Source organism: Onychomys torridus, chromosome 2, assembly GCF_903995425.1.
Source record: "Onychomys torridus chromosome 2, mOncTor1.1, whole genome shotgun sequence".
Lineage (NCBI taxonomy): Eukaryota > Metazoa > Chordata > Mammalia > Rodentia > Cricetidae > Onychomys > Onychomys torridus.
This window is the reverse complement of record NC_050444.1, coordinates 131,807,274-131,824,879: the sequence shown is the minus strand read 5'-3', so window position 1 is coordinate 131,824,879 and position 17,606 is coordinate 131,807,274. Positions and strand designations below refer to the sequence as shown.

Genomic DNA, 17,606 nt, shown 5'->3' with positions numbered 1-17,606 from the left:
GCCTTAGCTTAGCTTGTTTCTTGTCAGCTTTCCTTAACTTAACTTATCCCGTCTACTTTTTCCTCCAGGCTTTTCCCGTTCTCTTACTTCTGTAAATCTTACTCTTACTCCAATGCTGTTGGCCATTCAGTTCTTTATTAGAACATCAGGTGTTTTACACAGGCAAAGTAACATGGCCTCACAGAGTTAAGCAAATACAACGCAACAAAAGTAACACACCTTAAAATAATATTCCCCAACATTCCTCCTCCTACTTATTTTCCCTGACCGCCAGCCCTTCCTATCCTTCCCCCTGCCTAGCTACTGGCCATTCAGCTTTTTATTAAACCAATCAGGTGCCTTGAGCAGGCAATGTGAACCACAGCTTTTCATAGTTAAACAAATATTCTGCACCATAAACAAATGTAACATCTTTACCTAGTTAGTTAAACAAATATTTCACAACCTTTCCCCTTTTTGTCTAAATAAAAAGAAAGATTTAACTTTAACATCGTAAACTATATACAGTAAGAACAGTTATCAAGTAAGAATTACATTTGGTTGGTTGGTTGGGTTTTTTGTTTGTGTGTTTGTTTGTCTTCAGCTTTCCAGGCTCTGTGTGGAAATTCGGGCCACATGTTGGAAAGCCAAGAAAAGGCCCTATCCTTAAGAAGATTACAGTCAGCTGGGTGAGGTGGTACATAACTTTAATCCCAAAAAACCAAACAGATATCAACAAAACAATAAAAACAAGCAGATCTCTGTGAGTCTGAGGCCAACCTGGTCTACAAGGTGAGTTCCAGGGTAGCCAGAGATGATACATAGTGAGATTGTCTTAAAAAGCAAAAACTACAGCCTGGTGAGAAAGGGTTATAGGCCCAGCACAGAAAACAAAACTGTGTTTTGAAGTTTTAAATGAGCTTACAAAGCCCAAAGTCAGGCGGTGGTGGCACACGCCTTTAATCCCAGCACTTGGGAGGAAGAGGCAGGCAGATCTCTGTTGAGTTTGAGGCCAGCCTGGTCTACAGAGCAAGATCCAGGACAGGCTCCAAAGCTACACAGAGAAACCCTGTATAAAAAAAAATGAACTTACAAAATGTACAGATAGAACAATTTCTGATGTCGTTCTTTTGCTGAATATCAAACTCATGGCCTCATGAGTTCAGGACAAGAAATTTTTCCTCTAAGCTACACACACACACACACACACACACACACACACACACACACACACACTGGCCTATGCTGCACAAAACTACTCTGGCCACACAGCTGGAAGTAAACAGGAAAGCAATGCAACATGAAAACTGATCCTTAGCTTTGCTTTGGTTAAACAAGCTTGATTGAAAAGCTCTTAAAGCAGTCCGCATTATGCAACCATGAGTGGGAATTGTTTTCCTAAATCCTGTCCGATTTAGCATTTTCTCTCCTTTGTCCAGGTGTGAGAGCCATAGCAGAATTTCTGGCAAAGTCTAAATCAGAAGAGACCCAGGAGGAAGTACAGGTTCTGCTGGACACTCTGGTCCATGGTAACCCCAAGTACCAGAATCAAGTGTATAAAGGTCTAATAGCTCTGCTGCCCTGTGGGTCCCCAAAAGCCCAGCAGCTGGCCCTGCAGACTCTCAGGACTGCCCAGGTGAGCCACAGCTATGCTGTGCAGTTCTGATTCACATGGTGTAGTCTTACAATTACCTTTCCCAGCAGCCCCCACAGGCCTGAGAGGCAGAGCTCAGCCTCCCACCCCCTGTCTGATACTCAATCAGCAACACTTCCGCAGGCCAAGGCGGGCCAGGGAGTTCATGTCTCCCAGCAGAGTGATTTGTCCTGTTTATTTAAGGATCAGAAAGATATTGGCAGACTTCAAAGTGGTTGAGACAAGCAACAAGGATGACTAGGGAACTGTAGAAAGATTAAAGGCATCCATTTGACAGGGAGGGAAGCGTGGTACTTCTGTAGGCAGTGTGGAAGTGGAGAGGCCAGATCTCTCTGATTACAAAAGCTCTTTTCTTTTCTTGGCTTCTGCCCTAGAATGTGAGTGAAGTCAGGTTTGGGGTATGGTGGCATCATGCCTACTAAGGAGGGGAATGTGGTTTTGACATGAATGGTCAAAACTCTCACAAGTGCTCCAGAGGATGGGCTGGAGTATGACAGACGACAAAGGGGGTCTGAATGGTGGGTGTGGGTGCAGAGGTGACCAAGGTGGATAGACATTTCTAAGACAGAAGGTGTAGAACTAAGAACAGACATCAAGCCAGGCAGTGGTGTTGCACACTTTTAATCCCAGCATTCAGGAGGCAGAGGCAGGCAGATAGATCTCTGAGTTCTGAGTTCAAGGCCAGCCTGGTCTACAGAGTGAGTTCCAGGACAGGCCCCAAAGCTACACAGAGAAACCCTGTCTAGAAAAAAACAAAAGAAAAGAAAAGAAAAACTAAAAGAAAGTGTGAGAACCACTGCCCAGAACTGGAGAGGCCACTGGGCCATGGAAAATTAAAGGCTGAAACTCCGGAGAAAGGCCCAGGATGAAGACAGCAGTTTGGATTTCACAAGCCGTTAATAATGAGTGAAAAATGAAGTAAATGAAACCCCCTAGGCAGAATGCACCAAGTCAGGAGAGAAGGGACGCCTCCTGGAGCTGGGGGGGGGGGTGCCTACAGCTCAGACCTGAGGATCCCTGAGTTCCCACCCAGGGCCTCCTAGGCCAGCACTTTGGTAGGCCTTGCTTACATGGCTCTGTCTTTTCAGTAGCTGGTGCATGTGGCATAGGTAAAGCCTGAAGAGGTAAAACTAAAGGTGAGGTTCCAGAAAAAGAAGATTTCAAGATCTGGGATGAGGAGGTGTCCCCTCCCGTGACCTCCCTCCCCCAGCCAAAGTCTCAGCCCTTGGCCCTGCACGTCTTAACAGGCAGCCAGGAGACTTGGCTGAAAGCTTCTTGAGCTAAAGACTAGAAAGTCAGTTCACCCCAGCAGCCCCACTGTCTAGGGGTCCTCACTGCACTTCTAAGCCCAAAGAGTCAACCCCCCCCCCATGTCTTGCAGTCAATCATTGGGGCAACACACCCCAGCATCGTGGATTATGTGCTCAAGGTCCTGGACTCAATGCATCTGGAAGTCCAGTATGAAGGTAGGGAGGCTCCCAGGTCACCAAAGGTGGCAGCAAGGGGCCCTTCTCCTGTGTCTTCCTCCAGTCATAAAGAGCCTGGTGCTGAGTGTCTAAAATAACATTGATGGGGGAAAGGCTGGTTTAGTGTGAACCAGCAAGTCGTTCAGAAAATGGTAGTTATATTCATTTGTTTGAGCAGTCGTTAGAACCGGCTAGGTCCAGAGCGCCTCTCACGTGCTTCTGGCTGTCCGCACTGAAGCCCCTGCCTGAGGGTGTGACTGAGTGAGAGCATGCTCGTCCAGTGTGCACAGGCCTGGGTTGGACTTCAAGCATGGAGAAAAAGAAAAAGGAGCCGGGCAGTGGTGGTGCACACCTGTAATCCCAGCACTCAGGAGGCAGAGGCAGGTGGATCTCTGTGAGTTTGAGGCCAACCTGGTCTACAGAGTGAGTTCCAGGACAGGCTCCAAAGCTACACAGAGAAACCCTGTCTTGAAAAAAAAAAAAAAAAAAAAAAAAAGGAAAAGGAAACCTAACATGGTGGTACATCCTTCTATCCCCAGACTGAGACAGGAGAATCTCAAATTCCAGGCCAGCCTGGGCTACATTATGAGACCATCTCATACCAAAACAAACAAAACACCCTAGGGAATGTCTTTCTTGGGAAAAAAAAAAAAAGAAAGAAGGAAGGAAGGAAGGGAGGGAGGAAGGAAACTAATTTGGACTAGTTAATGGCATCCGTGAGTTTTCATTTACTGACCTTCCACAGGCTATTCCACTCACTTCTCAAAATAGCTCCAGGAGGACTAAGCCTGCAGCTTTCCAGGCTGTCAGATGGTTGAGGGAGGGAATGGTGAAGTATCTGCTGATGCCTCTTGATTCTGTTTGTTTCCTTTTTCCTTTGGAGACTGTTGTGTAGTCTAGGCTGGTCTCGAACTCTCTGTCCTCTCTGTCAGCTCCCAAGAGTTGGGATTACAGGTACGCAGCACCACCTCATGGGGCTGAGTCCGGTCCTGAGCTCAGAGTCTCTGCACTCTACTTCCCTGCTGGGATTCTGAGCCCTTACCACTGCTGTGACCTCAGTGGCTGGGTCCTGGAAACCTGACTTGGGCAATGAACAGTGAAGCCAGGACAGACAGACACGTGAGGGGAGGCTGGAGTCAGGTGGGCTATGTGCTCTAACGGAGAGTGCCATAAGCCGTGTTGATTTCATGCATCTGAATCCGGGAGGCAGGTGTATTGAGCACAGCTGGAAAGGAGGAGGCAGTAGAGCTCTGTAGGTGAGCAGTCTCAGGCCATGAACATCTGGGAGGAGGAAGCAGAGGTGATAGTTTCTGGACACACTGGTTTTAGCTAAAGACCCCAGTACTCACCCTACTTTGTACTTGGTTCTGGGGAAGGAAGCCTTTGCTGTCCCTCCGAGCCTCACCCAGGGAAGGTTTCGCCGTTTCCATGCTCTGAGGCTCTGGAGTCCTTAACATGGCTGTGCTTGTGTCAATGATACACATTCAGCCTGGTGTTGGTGGCTCACGCCTTTAATCCCAGCACTCAGGAGGCAGAGGCAGGCGGATCTCTGTGAGTTCAAGGCCAGCCCAGGCTACCAAGTGAGTTCCAAGAAAGGTGCAAAGCTACACAGAGAAATCCTGTCTCGAAAAACCAAAAAAAAAAAAAAAAAAAGATACACATTCATTCATGCCTTCATTTGTTCCCCACACTCCACCATGCTGGGCTGGACCCTGGTTCTTTTAGGTGGTCCTGGTCTTGAAACAGCCCAATCTTGCCTGGAACTCTTGATCCTCCTGCCTCTGCCTGCTACTACATCCAGCTAACTACTGTGATCTTAACACTGGCATCTGTTCCAAGAGTCAGGATTGTGAATGAATGAATGAATGAATGTGAATGAATACAAGTGAATCCAGGCACAGTGGATGTGGCTCATCTCTGCTCTACTGTCTGGACAGTTGAGGCCACAGCTGGGGTCACAGCTGGGGCCAGTGAAGATCAGGATCCTGGGTTCTTTGTGTTTTGCCCTGCACCAGTATGGCTCCATAGAATGCTCTTTACCATCCTGTTTGCACATTATTGGATATATTATTCATCATGAATGGCTTTTCCATTAATTTTCTTTTTGCAAATATTATTTTAAAATAATAATTATTCTGATTTCTAAGTTTTTTGCCCTGCTTATTCTTATACCTGAAGAAAGTCTTGTTCAAGGGGCTGAAGTCATTTGGGGGTAGGACTCAGCCAGGACCATCAACTGCAGTACTTAACGTGTGGCCTCTGTGTGGACCCTTGGTGTCTGGGTCCCAAGAAAGGAGCATCCAAGAATATCATTCAGACATTCCAGTGTAAAGCTGCATGACCTTTTGTGGTCAAGCCTCCTAAATAGCATAGTGTTTTGTCCAGTTAGAATTCACAGGACTAGGGCCTGGAGAGATGGCTCAGTGGCAAAGAGCACTGGCTGCTCTTCCAAAGGACCCAGGTTCAATTCCCAGCAACCACATGGTAGCTCATAACTGCCTGTAACTGCAGTTTCAGGGGATCCAGCACTTTCAACAGGCTTACATGCAGACAAAACATGAATGTCTGTGAAATAAATGAGCACTCATGGGACCACATAGACACAATACCTCAGTGGGAAGAAGGCCAGATAATAGTGTGGCCTGTTCTTAAAACCACTGCAGAGGGGGTTGGAGAGATGGCTCAGCTGTTAAGAGCACTGGCTGCTCTTCCAGAGGTCCTGAGTTCAATTCCCAGCAACCACATTATATGGTGGCTCACATCCATCTGTAATGAGATCTGGTGCCCTCTTCTGGTGTGCAGGGACACATGCAGGCAGAACACTGTATATATAATAAATAAATCTTAAAATAAAAAATAAAAATAAATTTAAAAACACTGCAGAGGGAGATGTCAGATCTGGGAGGTGACATTCTATGACCAAGTGTGACAGACTTCTCTCCCCTTCAGTTGCTCAATTTTTTTTTTTTTTTTTTTTTTTGGTTTTTCGAGACAGGGTTTCCCTGTGTAGTTTTGCGCCTTTCCTGGAACTCACTCTGTAGACCAGGCTGGCCTCAAACTCAGAGATCCACCTGCCTCTGCCTCCCAAGTGCTGGGATTAAAGGCGTGCACCACCACCGCCCAACTCAGTTGCTCAATTTTTAAAAAGGTTTAGTGTGTGTGTGTCTGTCTGTCTGTCTGTCTGTCAAGCATGCACGCGCGCGCGTGTTCATGGAAGTCAGAAGAGGATCCCCTGGAGCTGGAGTTACAGGCAGTTATGAGCCAGCCGATATGGGGGCTGGAACTGAATTCCAGTTTGCCATCCCCGCAGCCCCTGGTTTCTTAATGCAGTTTCCCGAAATGCTGAGCAGGATGCACGGTTCACGTGACTTCGTCCCAGGTGTGGATGCCCCTGGGGGATGGGAGGGAAGCAGCGCTGTGGTTGAGGCCTTGTTAACTCACTCCTGGAGTTCTGGCACCTTCACTCCTGACCCACTTAACTAGAAGGATAAACAAGAGAGCAAGGGAGGGTGCTGACCTAAGCTCACTGATGTCAGAGCTTTGATCACACCCAAGTCTTCAGAATTGCTTTTCATGACCATCCCACTTAAGCTAAGTAAGCCAAAATCAGGACTAAGAAAGGACTTCTCCAAAGTGGTCCTGTCTGGAATTTATCTCCATTTATAACTGCTTTGAAGTGAAAAATGGCACTTTCCTCTCCGGAAAGATTGCCATTCCAGGAATTGGTGGCAAAAGGGGACTTATCAGAACTAGCAGTTTGAAGTGACAAAAACAGGCACTCCCTGTGTGTCCTTTCCCTAAAGAGGATAAAGCCCAAAAGCTTGAGGCCAGCCTCCTAGGAAGCCCCTGTCTCAAAAAAAAAAAAAAGGGCCAGTGAGATGGTTCAGTATGTAAAGACACATGCCACCAAGCTTGTCAACCTGAGTCCAATCCCCGGTCTACACATGGAAGGAGAGACCTGTCTCCCACAAGTTGTCCTTGGACCTCCACAGGCACATTGTGGAATGTGCACACACACACAAACACACACAATAAATACGTTTGTAAATTGTATTTTATTTTTTGAGACAGTGTATCACTATGTAGTCCTGGAACTCAGTCTGCCTGTCTTTTTTTCTCAAGTGCTTGGATTAAAGGCATGTATCACCACATCCAGCTAAATGTGTACTCACTCATAGGAGGATACTAGATGTAAAACAAAGATGACTAGACTGCTACACAACTCCAGGGAGGCTACCTAGAAAACGGGACCCTAGGAAAGTCCCAGGGATCGCCCAATGACAGAGAAATGGATGAGATCTACATGAACAACCTGGATGACAGTGGGAGTAATGAAGGGCAAGATGTGAGGGAAAGAAAGCTTAGGGGAGCAGGAGATCCCAGCTGGATCAAGAACAGAAAGGGAGAACAAGGAATAGCAGACCATGATAAATGAAGACCACATGAGAACAGGAATAGGCAGAGTGCTGGAGAGGTCCTCATAAATCAAATTAATTTTTATTTTATTTTGTTTTATGATATGGGTGTTTTGCCTGCATGTATGTCTGGTGCCTGTGGAGGCCAAATGGGTACTGGATGCCCCTGGAACTGGAGTTACCAACAGCTGCTGGTTGCCATGTGGGTGCTGGCAGCTGAACCCAGGTACTCTGGAAAAGACCTCAGGCTTCCTGCTCCATTGCTGTACTGGCTTCCCAGGTCTTGGAGTGAGTCACATGGCCACATGGGGAGTGATATAGAAGTCATCTCACAAAGGATCCTGAGTCAGGGGTAACTATGGTGATGCACACCTGTAATCCCAGCATTTAGGAGCCTCAGTTCCTCAGTATGGGACCTCTGCTTATGGCTGCTGAGTGTCTTCACAACACGGCAGTGATATCTCTCAGAGAGATCCAGACTGGTGTGGTAGCCACAGCTATAATCCCAACACTTGGGAAACAGAAGCTGTTGGAGCTCTGTGAGTTCAAGGCTAACCTGGTCTAGAAATCAAGTTTCAAGGCAGCCAGGGCTACAATGTACAAATAATAGCAAAAGGGTTAAAAATTCATTTAAGGACTCTTAAGAACTCTTTGTAGTCAATGTTCTATCAGTTTATCAAAGATGCATTTATCAATATTAAAACTTCGAACCTCTGGAGTTACATCTGAAACCAGTCTATCCTGTACCATGAAGTCTGTGAATGAGGCATACCTGTCTATAATTGGAGAATATATATATATAAAATCTTGGGACTGTTAAACTGATACCCTAATCATCAAACATCGTCAATTCTGAGAAGGATAAATTTAAGAAGCAGGACAGCTTTCTAGTTACCTGGGCAGCAGTCCCACGTCTCTCTGTGGTTGTTGGGGGACAGAAGCCCCAAAGCAGCACTTGTTCAGCTGATAGGCCCAGGTCTGACAGATTTTTTTTCTGTGGAGTAGAAATTTGGGGAGACCACCTTGACTTTCTAGTATGGGACAATCGGTCCTCCATTGTTCCACTTATTCACAGTCTGGACGGGATCTCAGCTTTTCACTGTGTAGCCAGCCTTGCCATGAGCTTCTGGGTGGAAGTTCTACAGCCATCCATCTTCTTAGAGGAGATACAGGATGCTGCCAGGAGCTGACATGTCTCTATCATAAAAAAAGCTTTTATATTAAATGCCATATTCTCAGATCTCTACAGGTGTTTGAGGACTGGGGGAACAAAATCTGTTAGATATATTTATAACTTTGAGAGCATATATATGACTTAAATCTTAATATACAGGTTTCCCAGTTAGTTACAGCTTAATGAAGTTAGCGAGGACCAGGGCTCTGATATTTGGGTACAGCCAGATAATCCTAAATGACTTATATAGAAATAATTCTTTCTTAAGCTGTCTCCTGAGAAGGCAAAGAAGAGTGACAGGGGAAAGATCCCAAGGCCAAATGAGAACAGGAGAAAAGGGGCTTGTGAGTCGGGGAGCAGCCCAACTCTGAGAAAAGGAAAAGGACCCTCTTGGTGGACCAGAAACTCCATTGAATGATTTATATAGAAATAATCATTCCTTAAGGTCATACAATATCTCCCTGGTTCTGCATAAAGAAGGTCAAGTGTCTTATCTTATTGCAGAACCATTTTAATTAATAAATATCAATGGGCATTGGATAGCCAATCAGTCCTCTGTGCCAGGGGGTTTCCTTTTGACCCAGCATTTCAGCCTATTCTGGACAGGGAACATGGGATAATATATTCTCTTCTGGAACTGCTTTGAGCTGGCATTGGGGTGTTGTGGTCAGGGCCCCAAAACACACTGAAGGCCAATCAAAGGCTGGGCAATGGAACATTTGTCAGAAGCATGTGATTATTTGACCCAGCTATAGAGGCAGGGAACAATTACGTCCACATCACATAGACAAGAAGCTCTGCTGACATCCGTAGCAGGAAAATCGATGCAGGTTGTGGTCCACAACTGCTGCTTTGATGTTTCTGCCAGTCTGCTTAAATATATAGACTACAGACGGGAGTTAAAATTTATGAATTTATTTGGAGTCTTTGGGCCCACGGTCTAAGTAATTGAGAAGAGCAGAAGTCCCAAGATGGGAGAGAGAAAAAAAAATACCATCCTTAGGAATAGACAAGTGAGGAAAAAATAAAAGTTTTAGGCAAATTAGTATTATCAATCAGTACTAAAATCCAAATCATAGAAAAGCAGGTGGTGGCCAGCGGTGGTGGCACACGCCTGTAATCCCAGCACGCGGAAGGCAGAGGCAGGGGGATCTCTGTGAGTTCGAGGCCAGCCTTGTTTACAGAGTTAGTCCAGGACAGGCTTGGAAAATTTAAAAATCCTTTTAAAATCCTGACCTTGTGACCCAAAGTGTATCAGAATTGTATTAATGTAAAATCTTTTTTTTTTAATTTTTTAAGACAGGGTTTCTCTGTAGCTTAGGAGCCTGTCCTGCAACTTAACTCTGTAGACCAGGCTGGACTGGAACTCACAGAAATCCGTCTGCCCCTGCCTCCCGAGTGCTGGGATTAAAGGCGTGCACCACCACTGCCTGGCATAAAATCTTAATATAACAATACCACCTGCATGTGGTTTTTCTGATGCCCCAGAGGGGAGTGCATACCTCTCTATGCCCTGCCCACAGGAGAGGCTGCTGAGGAACAGCAGTTGGACTTCCCTCTGCCCAGACTGCTGGATCCTGAGAAAAGGAAGCTGGGGAATGCCAGGCCAATACCAGAGGACTTTCCTCAGCCCATAAAGCAATGATGAAACAATACATGGCAGGAGGTGATTCCCGAACCTCCCTCCACACCAAAGGCCTCAACACTGGGCATCCCACCCATGCTGCCCTTAGTAAAGATGGCGGTAAGGTCATATGACCTGCCTGTTTTGATCTTAGCCAAAATGGTGGCTATACCACGTGATTGTCCTTATTTGAGAAGGCACTGCTTGATTACATGATTGCCCGTTTCAAATATGGTGCCTGACTTTGTGCTTACGTGGGATTTTTTTTTTCCCAAAAATAAACTGAGAAGATAAGGAACAGATAAAGCATTTAAAAGTCAGTCAGAGGCCGAGCGGTGGTGGCACACGACTTAAATCCCAGCACTCGGGAGGCAGAGGCAGGCGGATCTCTGTGAGTTCGAGGCCATCCTGGTCTACAGAGTGAGATCCAGGACAGGCTCCAAAGCTACACTGAGAAACCCTGTCTTGAAAAAAACCAAACCAAAAAAAAAAAGAAAGAAATATAGACGGCCACATCAATCATACATTTCCATTCACACACAGGAAATAGATTTTGTGAAAGAGAGATGGAGAAAAGCTTCTGGGGGAAAGTTTTACAGTTGGAGAATTAGAGCTCAGAGGCTGTGCTGTGGAGGGCGGGAATGAGGTAGCAGTGCAGCTGGGCAGGGGAGAGAGACCTAATAAGAGAAAGCTTGAAAGTGGGGTTCCCCTTCCATCTATTGGATCTCCGGCAGACGTTGCAAAAGTCCTGTAAATACCAGGATGTAGAGTGCTGGTAAGCGGCCATTTTGATTGGTACTTGGGACCAAGTCTGACTGTAAAGGTAGATAAGTTAAGCCCTCACAGAGGCTGGCATATTTTCCATGAGTAAGGTGGAGAAGGTCCAAGGCCTGGAATCTCTAGCATCCCAGAAATTCGGTGAGGACCGAGGAGAATGCACAAGCTGCTCAGTGGACCATCATCCAAAGAGTAGGGGCCAACGGGCTAGGAACCCCAGTGAGGCACAAGCTGTCTCCATATGCCATCCTGTAGGGATGGGGGCCGGAGGGCTTAGTGCCCCAGAGATACATGGTACCAGAACAAGATGATGCTCACTTGTGGGAAAATGGCAAGAAGGGAAGGGAGGAATCTTACAGGTCTGATAAGGTGAAGGGTCCCCTCGGTGCTGCAGTCGGAAAACTGGTGGGTGGTACAGGGTCCCAGAGCTCCTCAGACTGCTGCAGGCAGGAGAAAGCAGTGGGTTGCCTGGCAACTTTGGGCACCAATGTGATGAATTCTTACTCGGGAGGAGGGGATCCCCCCAGCCAAGGTATCCCTTGAGTACAGGGAAACATTCGGGTACATGCAGGGGCAGGCTGGGCAGAGGCATGCCATTGGAGTATGGCAACCATGATGGCCAGTAAGTAATTCACAACCCAGACACTGCATCCACGTGGAGAGTTATTATAACAGAGAGACGAAGAGAAAAAGAAGAGGGGGGTGCACACCCCGTGAGAGGAAAAGGCAGGAGAGAGAGTGGAAGGGGAGGAGTTTTAAATCAGGACGGAGGGCGGTGCCAAAGAGTGGGATTTTGTGGGACAGATCAGAATATTATTAACACTTTGTAGTGCTGACCATGGAGCCTCGGGCCTCTCAGCTGCCTGCGTATCACCGGCTGTGTCTACTTTTTATTTTTTAAAGATTATTTATTGTGTATACAGTGTTCTGCCTGCATGTATGCCTACAGGCCAGAAGAGAGCACCAGATCTCATTGTAGATGGTTGTGAGCCACTGTAGCACAAATCTTAGAAGGTCTTTCTTATTAATAAAAACAAACCTGAGCCAGGTATTGGGGTGAACGCTGGAAGATCAGAGAAACAGAACAAGCCACAGCTTCCTCACCTCGCCAGTTCCTCAGCTGATCCTGTTTCCTCAGACTGGAAGTCTCTGTGTCCTCATCCAAATGGGTCTCAGCTGAACTGTTGCTCAAAGCCTAAAAGCTTAACCAGCTAAAAGCTTCTAGTTTCTGGTCTTCATGCCTTATATATCTTTCTGCTTTCTGCCATAACACCCTGGGATTAAAGGCTCACTTTCTGAGATTAAAGGCAGGAGTCACCAAGCCTGGCTGTATCCTTGAACACACAGATCCAGGTAGATCTCTGGCTCTAGAATGCTAGGATTAAAGGCGTGTGCTACCACTGCCTATCCTCTATGTTTAATATTGTGGTTGTTCTGTTCTCTGACCCCAGATAAGCTTATTAACGTGCACAATATTTCGGGGAACACAATACCACCACATTTCCCCTTTTAGTCTAAAATTTAAAAAAGCTTATAACTAATACAAGAAAAACTATATCCAATAAGTATATACAATATATACAGTCAAGAATTACATTAATGATATCTAATCCATTAGCATTTGACAGATTCAGATAAAAACTCCCATTATATCTATTAACAATGTCCAGTCCAGTAACATTTGATAAACTCAGACAAAAAAATTTCACTACTTATCCTATTTAAAACAAGTAATTCCTGGGTTGGGGATTTAGCTCAGCAGTAGAGTGCTTACCTAGCAAGCACAAGGCCCTGGGTTCGGTCCTCAGCTCTGCAAAATTAAAATTAAAAAATTTAAAACAAGTAGTTCCTTTTTAAAAGTATTTTTTCTTTTCATAATAGATTCAGTAATCTACCTTTTGTCATTTTTATATCTTCCCCTTTTTCTTTTTAGAGTAGATTCAGTGATCTATCCATTTATCCTATTATTACTTTATCTTTTTTCTCAGAGTAGAGTCAATGATCTACCTCATATCTATATTCTTTTTTCCTTTTTAAACAAAAACTCTGAATCTAATCTCCTTGTTCAGCTTTTTTCCTGACCATTAACAATTAACAGCTTATAACCAACCTTCATAAACAATGACAATATCCATAATTCATTAACCGACCAAAAACTACCCACCCCACTTTTTGGGAATGTGAGTGACTTTTTCTTAAAATTACTTCCTGCTTTCTAGGGGTGAAGACATCCTGCCTGCCAAATGCTGGGATTAAAGGCATGCCTCACCACCGTGGCCTAATTGGGGCTTTTGTTTCTTGTGGTTTGGGTTCTATGTTGCCTTTAGACTTTGTTTTTCTTTGCTATTGTTTGTTTAGGGGACTTTGTTGATGATTTTGCTATTTCCAGCCAGGATCTCAAAGGCCAAAACTGAACTCACATGCTTCTGCCTCCTGAGTGCTAGGGTTAAAGGTTCGAAACCACTATGCCCAGCTGACTTTTGTTCTTGTTAGCATAAAGGAAAAGTGAAAAATAATTCCACAGAGTGGGTTAGGCTGTAAGGAAAGAGTTCTATTTTCTGGTTTGGTTAGGCTTTTTCTTCAGGGACCGGAAGACCTGTCTTTTTTTTCTTAAGACAGGCCCTCGTCTCCTACCTGGAACCTTAAGAGTTTTGATTCTGTGACTTTTGCTTCCCCAGTATTAAAGGTCCTAAGCACACACTACTACTTGCATGTTTTACACGCCTGTGGACAGGATTTTCTTACAAGTCTCCGAACAGAAAATAAAAAGCGCAGCTCTAAGAAGAGAAATCCTTAATTTCCTTGAATGCACCTACATTCTACTTTTAAGACAGTTATTGGTAGCCTGTAGAGCCCTCAGACTACCTCCAAAAATTGGGTTCGAACGAAAACATCGGTGATTTGGCTCTCGACGCGAACCGACGTGCGAACCGCGCTATAAAAGTTGCCTTAAATATAAGGCGAGCGCTTCGTTTAACATACTATACATTGTTGCATGTATTCTTCAGGTGACTAGAAACCTTAGTACAAAAATGGTGATTTTTTTATTCCAAAATGCGTATTACTTCTGTTCATACGCACAGAAATCTGTAAAAGTTCTACCATTGAAAGGAAATCAAAATCGAAAAAAGAAGCCAGCAATTTCTGGTTTTTAATTTAAACAACGACCCCTGTGCGGTGCATTGTGGATATGTAAATAAGACTAAGGCGCCGCCCTCTGGTCTCCGGAAATACCTTAACTAGTTCCTTCCCCTTCCCCTGTGTAAAGGTGTTGGGCGACCACCAGGGGGCAGTGCAACGTCAGATTTTTTTTTTTTTTTTTCGGAATGTAAAACTAACAAAGCAGTCTGAATTAAAATTGTCACTCCAGGAGATGGGTAGTCAGTTGTAGAGTGCTTGTATGTGCACGGGGCACTGGATTGCACTCTCCACACTAATCAGTAAATAAGCAACAGTTCGAAAATGATTGTATCACTACATTCACTTAACACAAAGTACTGAGCATCCGAGTCCCCGCAAGAGGGTCTCGAGAAGGGCAGAGAGGCGCGGTAACTTTTCCTCACCTGATTTACTTCCAATGTAATCAGAGAATAATACAACTAGACAGCCGTGGGATTTGGTTAGCTCGTTTGGGGGCGTTTGGAACGGGGTCTCTTGTAGCCCAGGTTAGCCTCAATCACTCCATGTAGCTGAAAATGACTGAATTCCAGATCCTTCTGCCTAGTGCTGGGACAACTGGCATAGGTCACCACATCAAACTTGGTTTTTGTTCCAGATAGGTGTTGTTTCTGTTGTTGTTTGTTCATGTAGCCCTTGCTAGAGGAGAACTCTATGTATAGACCAGGCTGACCTGGCACTCACAGACGTCTGGCTGCCTCTGACACCCTAGCGTGGGGGTTAGAGCTAAGACTATCACATCATGTGAGGGTGAACTGATACTCGCTTTCACCGTCACCCAAATTCACACCTGTGGTTTTGAGTTGTGACAAGCTGAGAGGCAGGAGGAAGGGAGCCAGCTGGAACACTGTTTTCTCTTTTCTCTGTGTAACATCCCTGGCTGTCCTGGAACTCACTTTGTAGAGCAGCCTGGCTTCGAACTCACAGAGATTCACCTGCCTCTGCCTCCTGAGTGTTAGGATGAAAGGCTTGTGCCACCATTCTTGACAGCTAATTAATTTTTAAAAAGGAAATATGCTGCAAGAGAGACAGAGACTCTGAGGGAGAGACAAATTGTCTCTGAGAGACTTACCTCTCTGAGAGGGAGTTGGGGTTGGGCTTGCTTGCTTGCTTTTAATAACTTAAGAGACTTACTTGGTCTTGTCTCCTCTGTCCTTTGTGTGGGGTCCATATCTGGGTAGCTAACTGGACACCTCACCATCTTAAGTAGTAAACTTTACAGCACCACTGTCTTTTTGGCCGTCTGGGGTAAGATGTGATGGGTCATTAGGAGTTGGCTCCAAATTCTTTGATTTGGGGCCTTTTTGTCTCAACATGGTCCCCTGACAGCAAGGTCAAATCAAAATCTTGATATCTACCCCCTCCACCCCAGCACACCATTTCTTATGGAGATAGGGACCTGCTGACAGAGCCCTGGTGACACTGGTTATCATAGGCTGTAAATCCTAAAGAATAAAAGGATAGAGTGGGTTTTATAGGGAGGCACTGGTTAGTTACTGTAAGAAACTGAAAGGCCAGGCCGGTTCAGATAGTGGTGGTGGGAATCTTCGATGCCTACACACACACTCGAGCACTTGAGAGAGAGGAGGGTGGGTCTTGGTGAATTCAAGAGGCCACCTGTGACAGCACGTAGGGCTCAGAAGGTCTTCTGTGCTAGAAGACAGCTGTGGGTGTTGATGGTAATGATCCAGAGCTCTGAGATAACACAGACCTTCTAGAGTTCAAGGGCCTGTGACCTGGAAGACACCAACCTCCCCAGAAGGTTAAATGAACAAAGGACAGATGGGAAGAGGAGAACATTGGTGAGCACACTCAGGAGAGATAGAACCACAAAAGCCACCCACTTGTCCATTACAGGAGTCCAGGAGTCCTCCCCTGGAGAAAGCCACCCACTTGTCCATTACAGGAGTCCTCCCCTGGAGAAAGCCACCCATGTGTCCATGACAGGAGTCCTCCCATGGAGAAAGCCACCCATGTGTCCATTACAGGAGTCCTCCCCTGGAGAAAGCCACCCATGTGTCCATTACAGGAGTCCTCCCCTAGAGAAAGCCACCCATGTGTCCATTACAGGAGTCCTCCCCTGAAGAAAGCCACCCACTTGTTCATGACAGGAGTCCTCCCCTGGAGAAAGCCACCCATGTGTCCATGACAGGAGTCCTCCCCTGGAGAAAGCCACCCATGTGTCCATGACAGGAGTCCTCCCCTGGAGAAAGCCACCCATGTGTCCATGACAGGAGTCCTCCCCTGGAGAAAGCCACCCATGTGTCCATGACAGGAGTCCTCCCTGGAGGTGCTCGCTTGCTCTTTTCCTACCTCCTTCCTCCTCTTCCTCTACTTTGGACTACATAACACAGTACCAAGGACTTGAGGGTCTCTTTTCAATTTATTTTAAAGATTATTTATTTTAGTCCGGCAGAGGTGGCACAAGCCTTTTAACCCCAGCACTTGGGAGGTAGAGGCAGGAGGATCTCAGTGAGTTTGAGACCAGCTTTGTCAACAAATCCAGTTCAGGACAGCCAGGGCTGTTATACAGAGAACAGGTCTAGGATAAAAGTTCCTAAAGTGTCTGGGTTTCTTTTATTTATTGATTGATTGATTGATTGATTGATTGATTTGTCATCTATCTATCTGTCTATTTATTTATTTTTGAGCTGAGGCTCGAACCCAGGGCCTTGTGCATGCTAAGGCAAGCGCTCTCCCACTGAGCTAAATCCCCAACCCCTTTTATACGTTTAACAGTATTTTTAATTATGCATGTGTGAATGCAGGTGTTGGGGGTCAGAGAGCGCGTCAGATCCATTGCTTGGAGCTGGAGTTACAGGTGGTTGGGAGCCACGGGATGTGAGTGCTGGGAAACCAACTTGGGTCTCTGCACTCTTGTCCATTGACCCTCTTCTCCATCTCCTTGGTTAAATTTGTGGAATGTCATGAAGGAAAGTGGAGAGTGCTTATAAAATTATATTCTAGAACTTAGGACCGCTAAACCTGCCTGTTGTCTTTGGCGTTTTGAGACGGGGGTGGGGGCTGAGGGGGGTGGTCTCTGTGCAGCCCTGGCTGTCCTGGAACTCCAGAAACATGTTTCCTGTGTGCTATCTTGCCAGCTTGATTGTCTCTTAGTAATTTGACATACTGAGACAGGTAATAACAAAAGATCTGCCTGGAGGAAGAGCTTATTAAAAATATTTTGAGCCAGGCACGCCTTTAGTCCTCCCCATCTATAAAAACAGATACATAACAAAACTTATTTAAAGTACCAGGTTCTTAAAAGACAATGGAGATACAGTAGCCATTCTGGCCAACTGTTCTCAGAAGTAGCAACTGCTTTTAAACCAGAGTTTGC

The 17,606-nt window shown here is 45.7% G+C and overlaps 1 protein-coding gene across 2 annotated transcripts in view; it reads left to right on the top strand.

Moving 5' to 3' along the window:
- The window catches only part of LOC118577047 (armadillo-like helical domain containing protein 1), a 34,589-nt gene extending 31,171 nt beyond the window's left edge, over positions 1–3,418 (top strand). For both annotated transcript variants that reach the window (XM_036177033.1, XM_036177032.1), the window contains 2 exons: positions 1,419–1,615; positions 3,015–3,418. In XM_036177033.1, coding sequence (XP_036032926.1) covers positions 1,419–1,615; positions 3,015–3,197 — 380 coding nt within the window. In that variant the 3' untranslated portion in view covers positions 3,198–3,418. The remainder of the gene's footprint in view (positions 1–1,418; positions 1,616–3,014) is intronic.
- Positions 3,419–17,606: the final 14,188 nt, after the last annotated feature.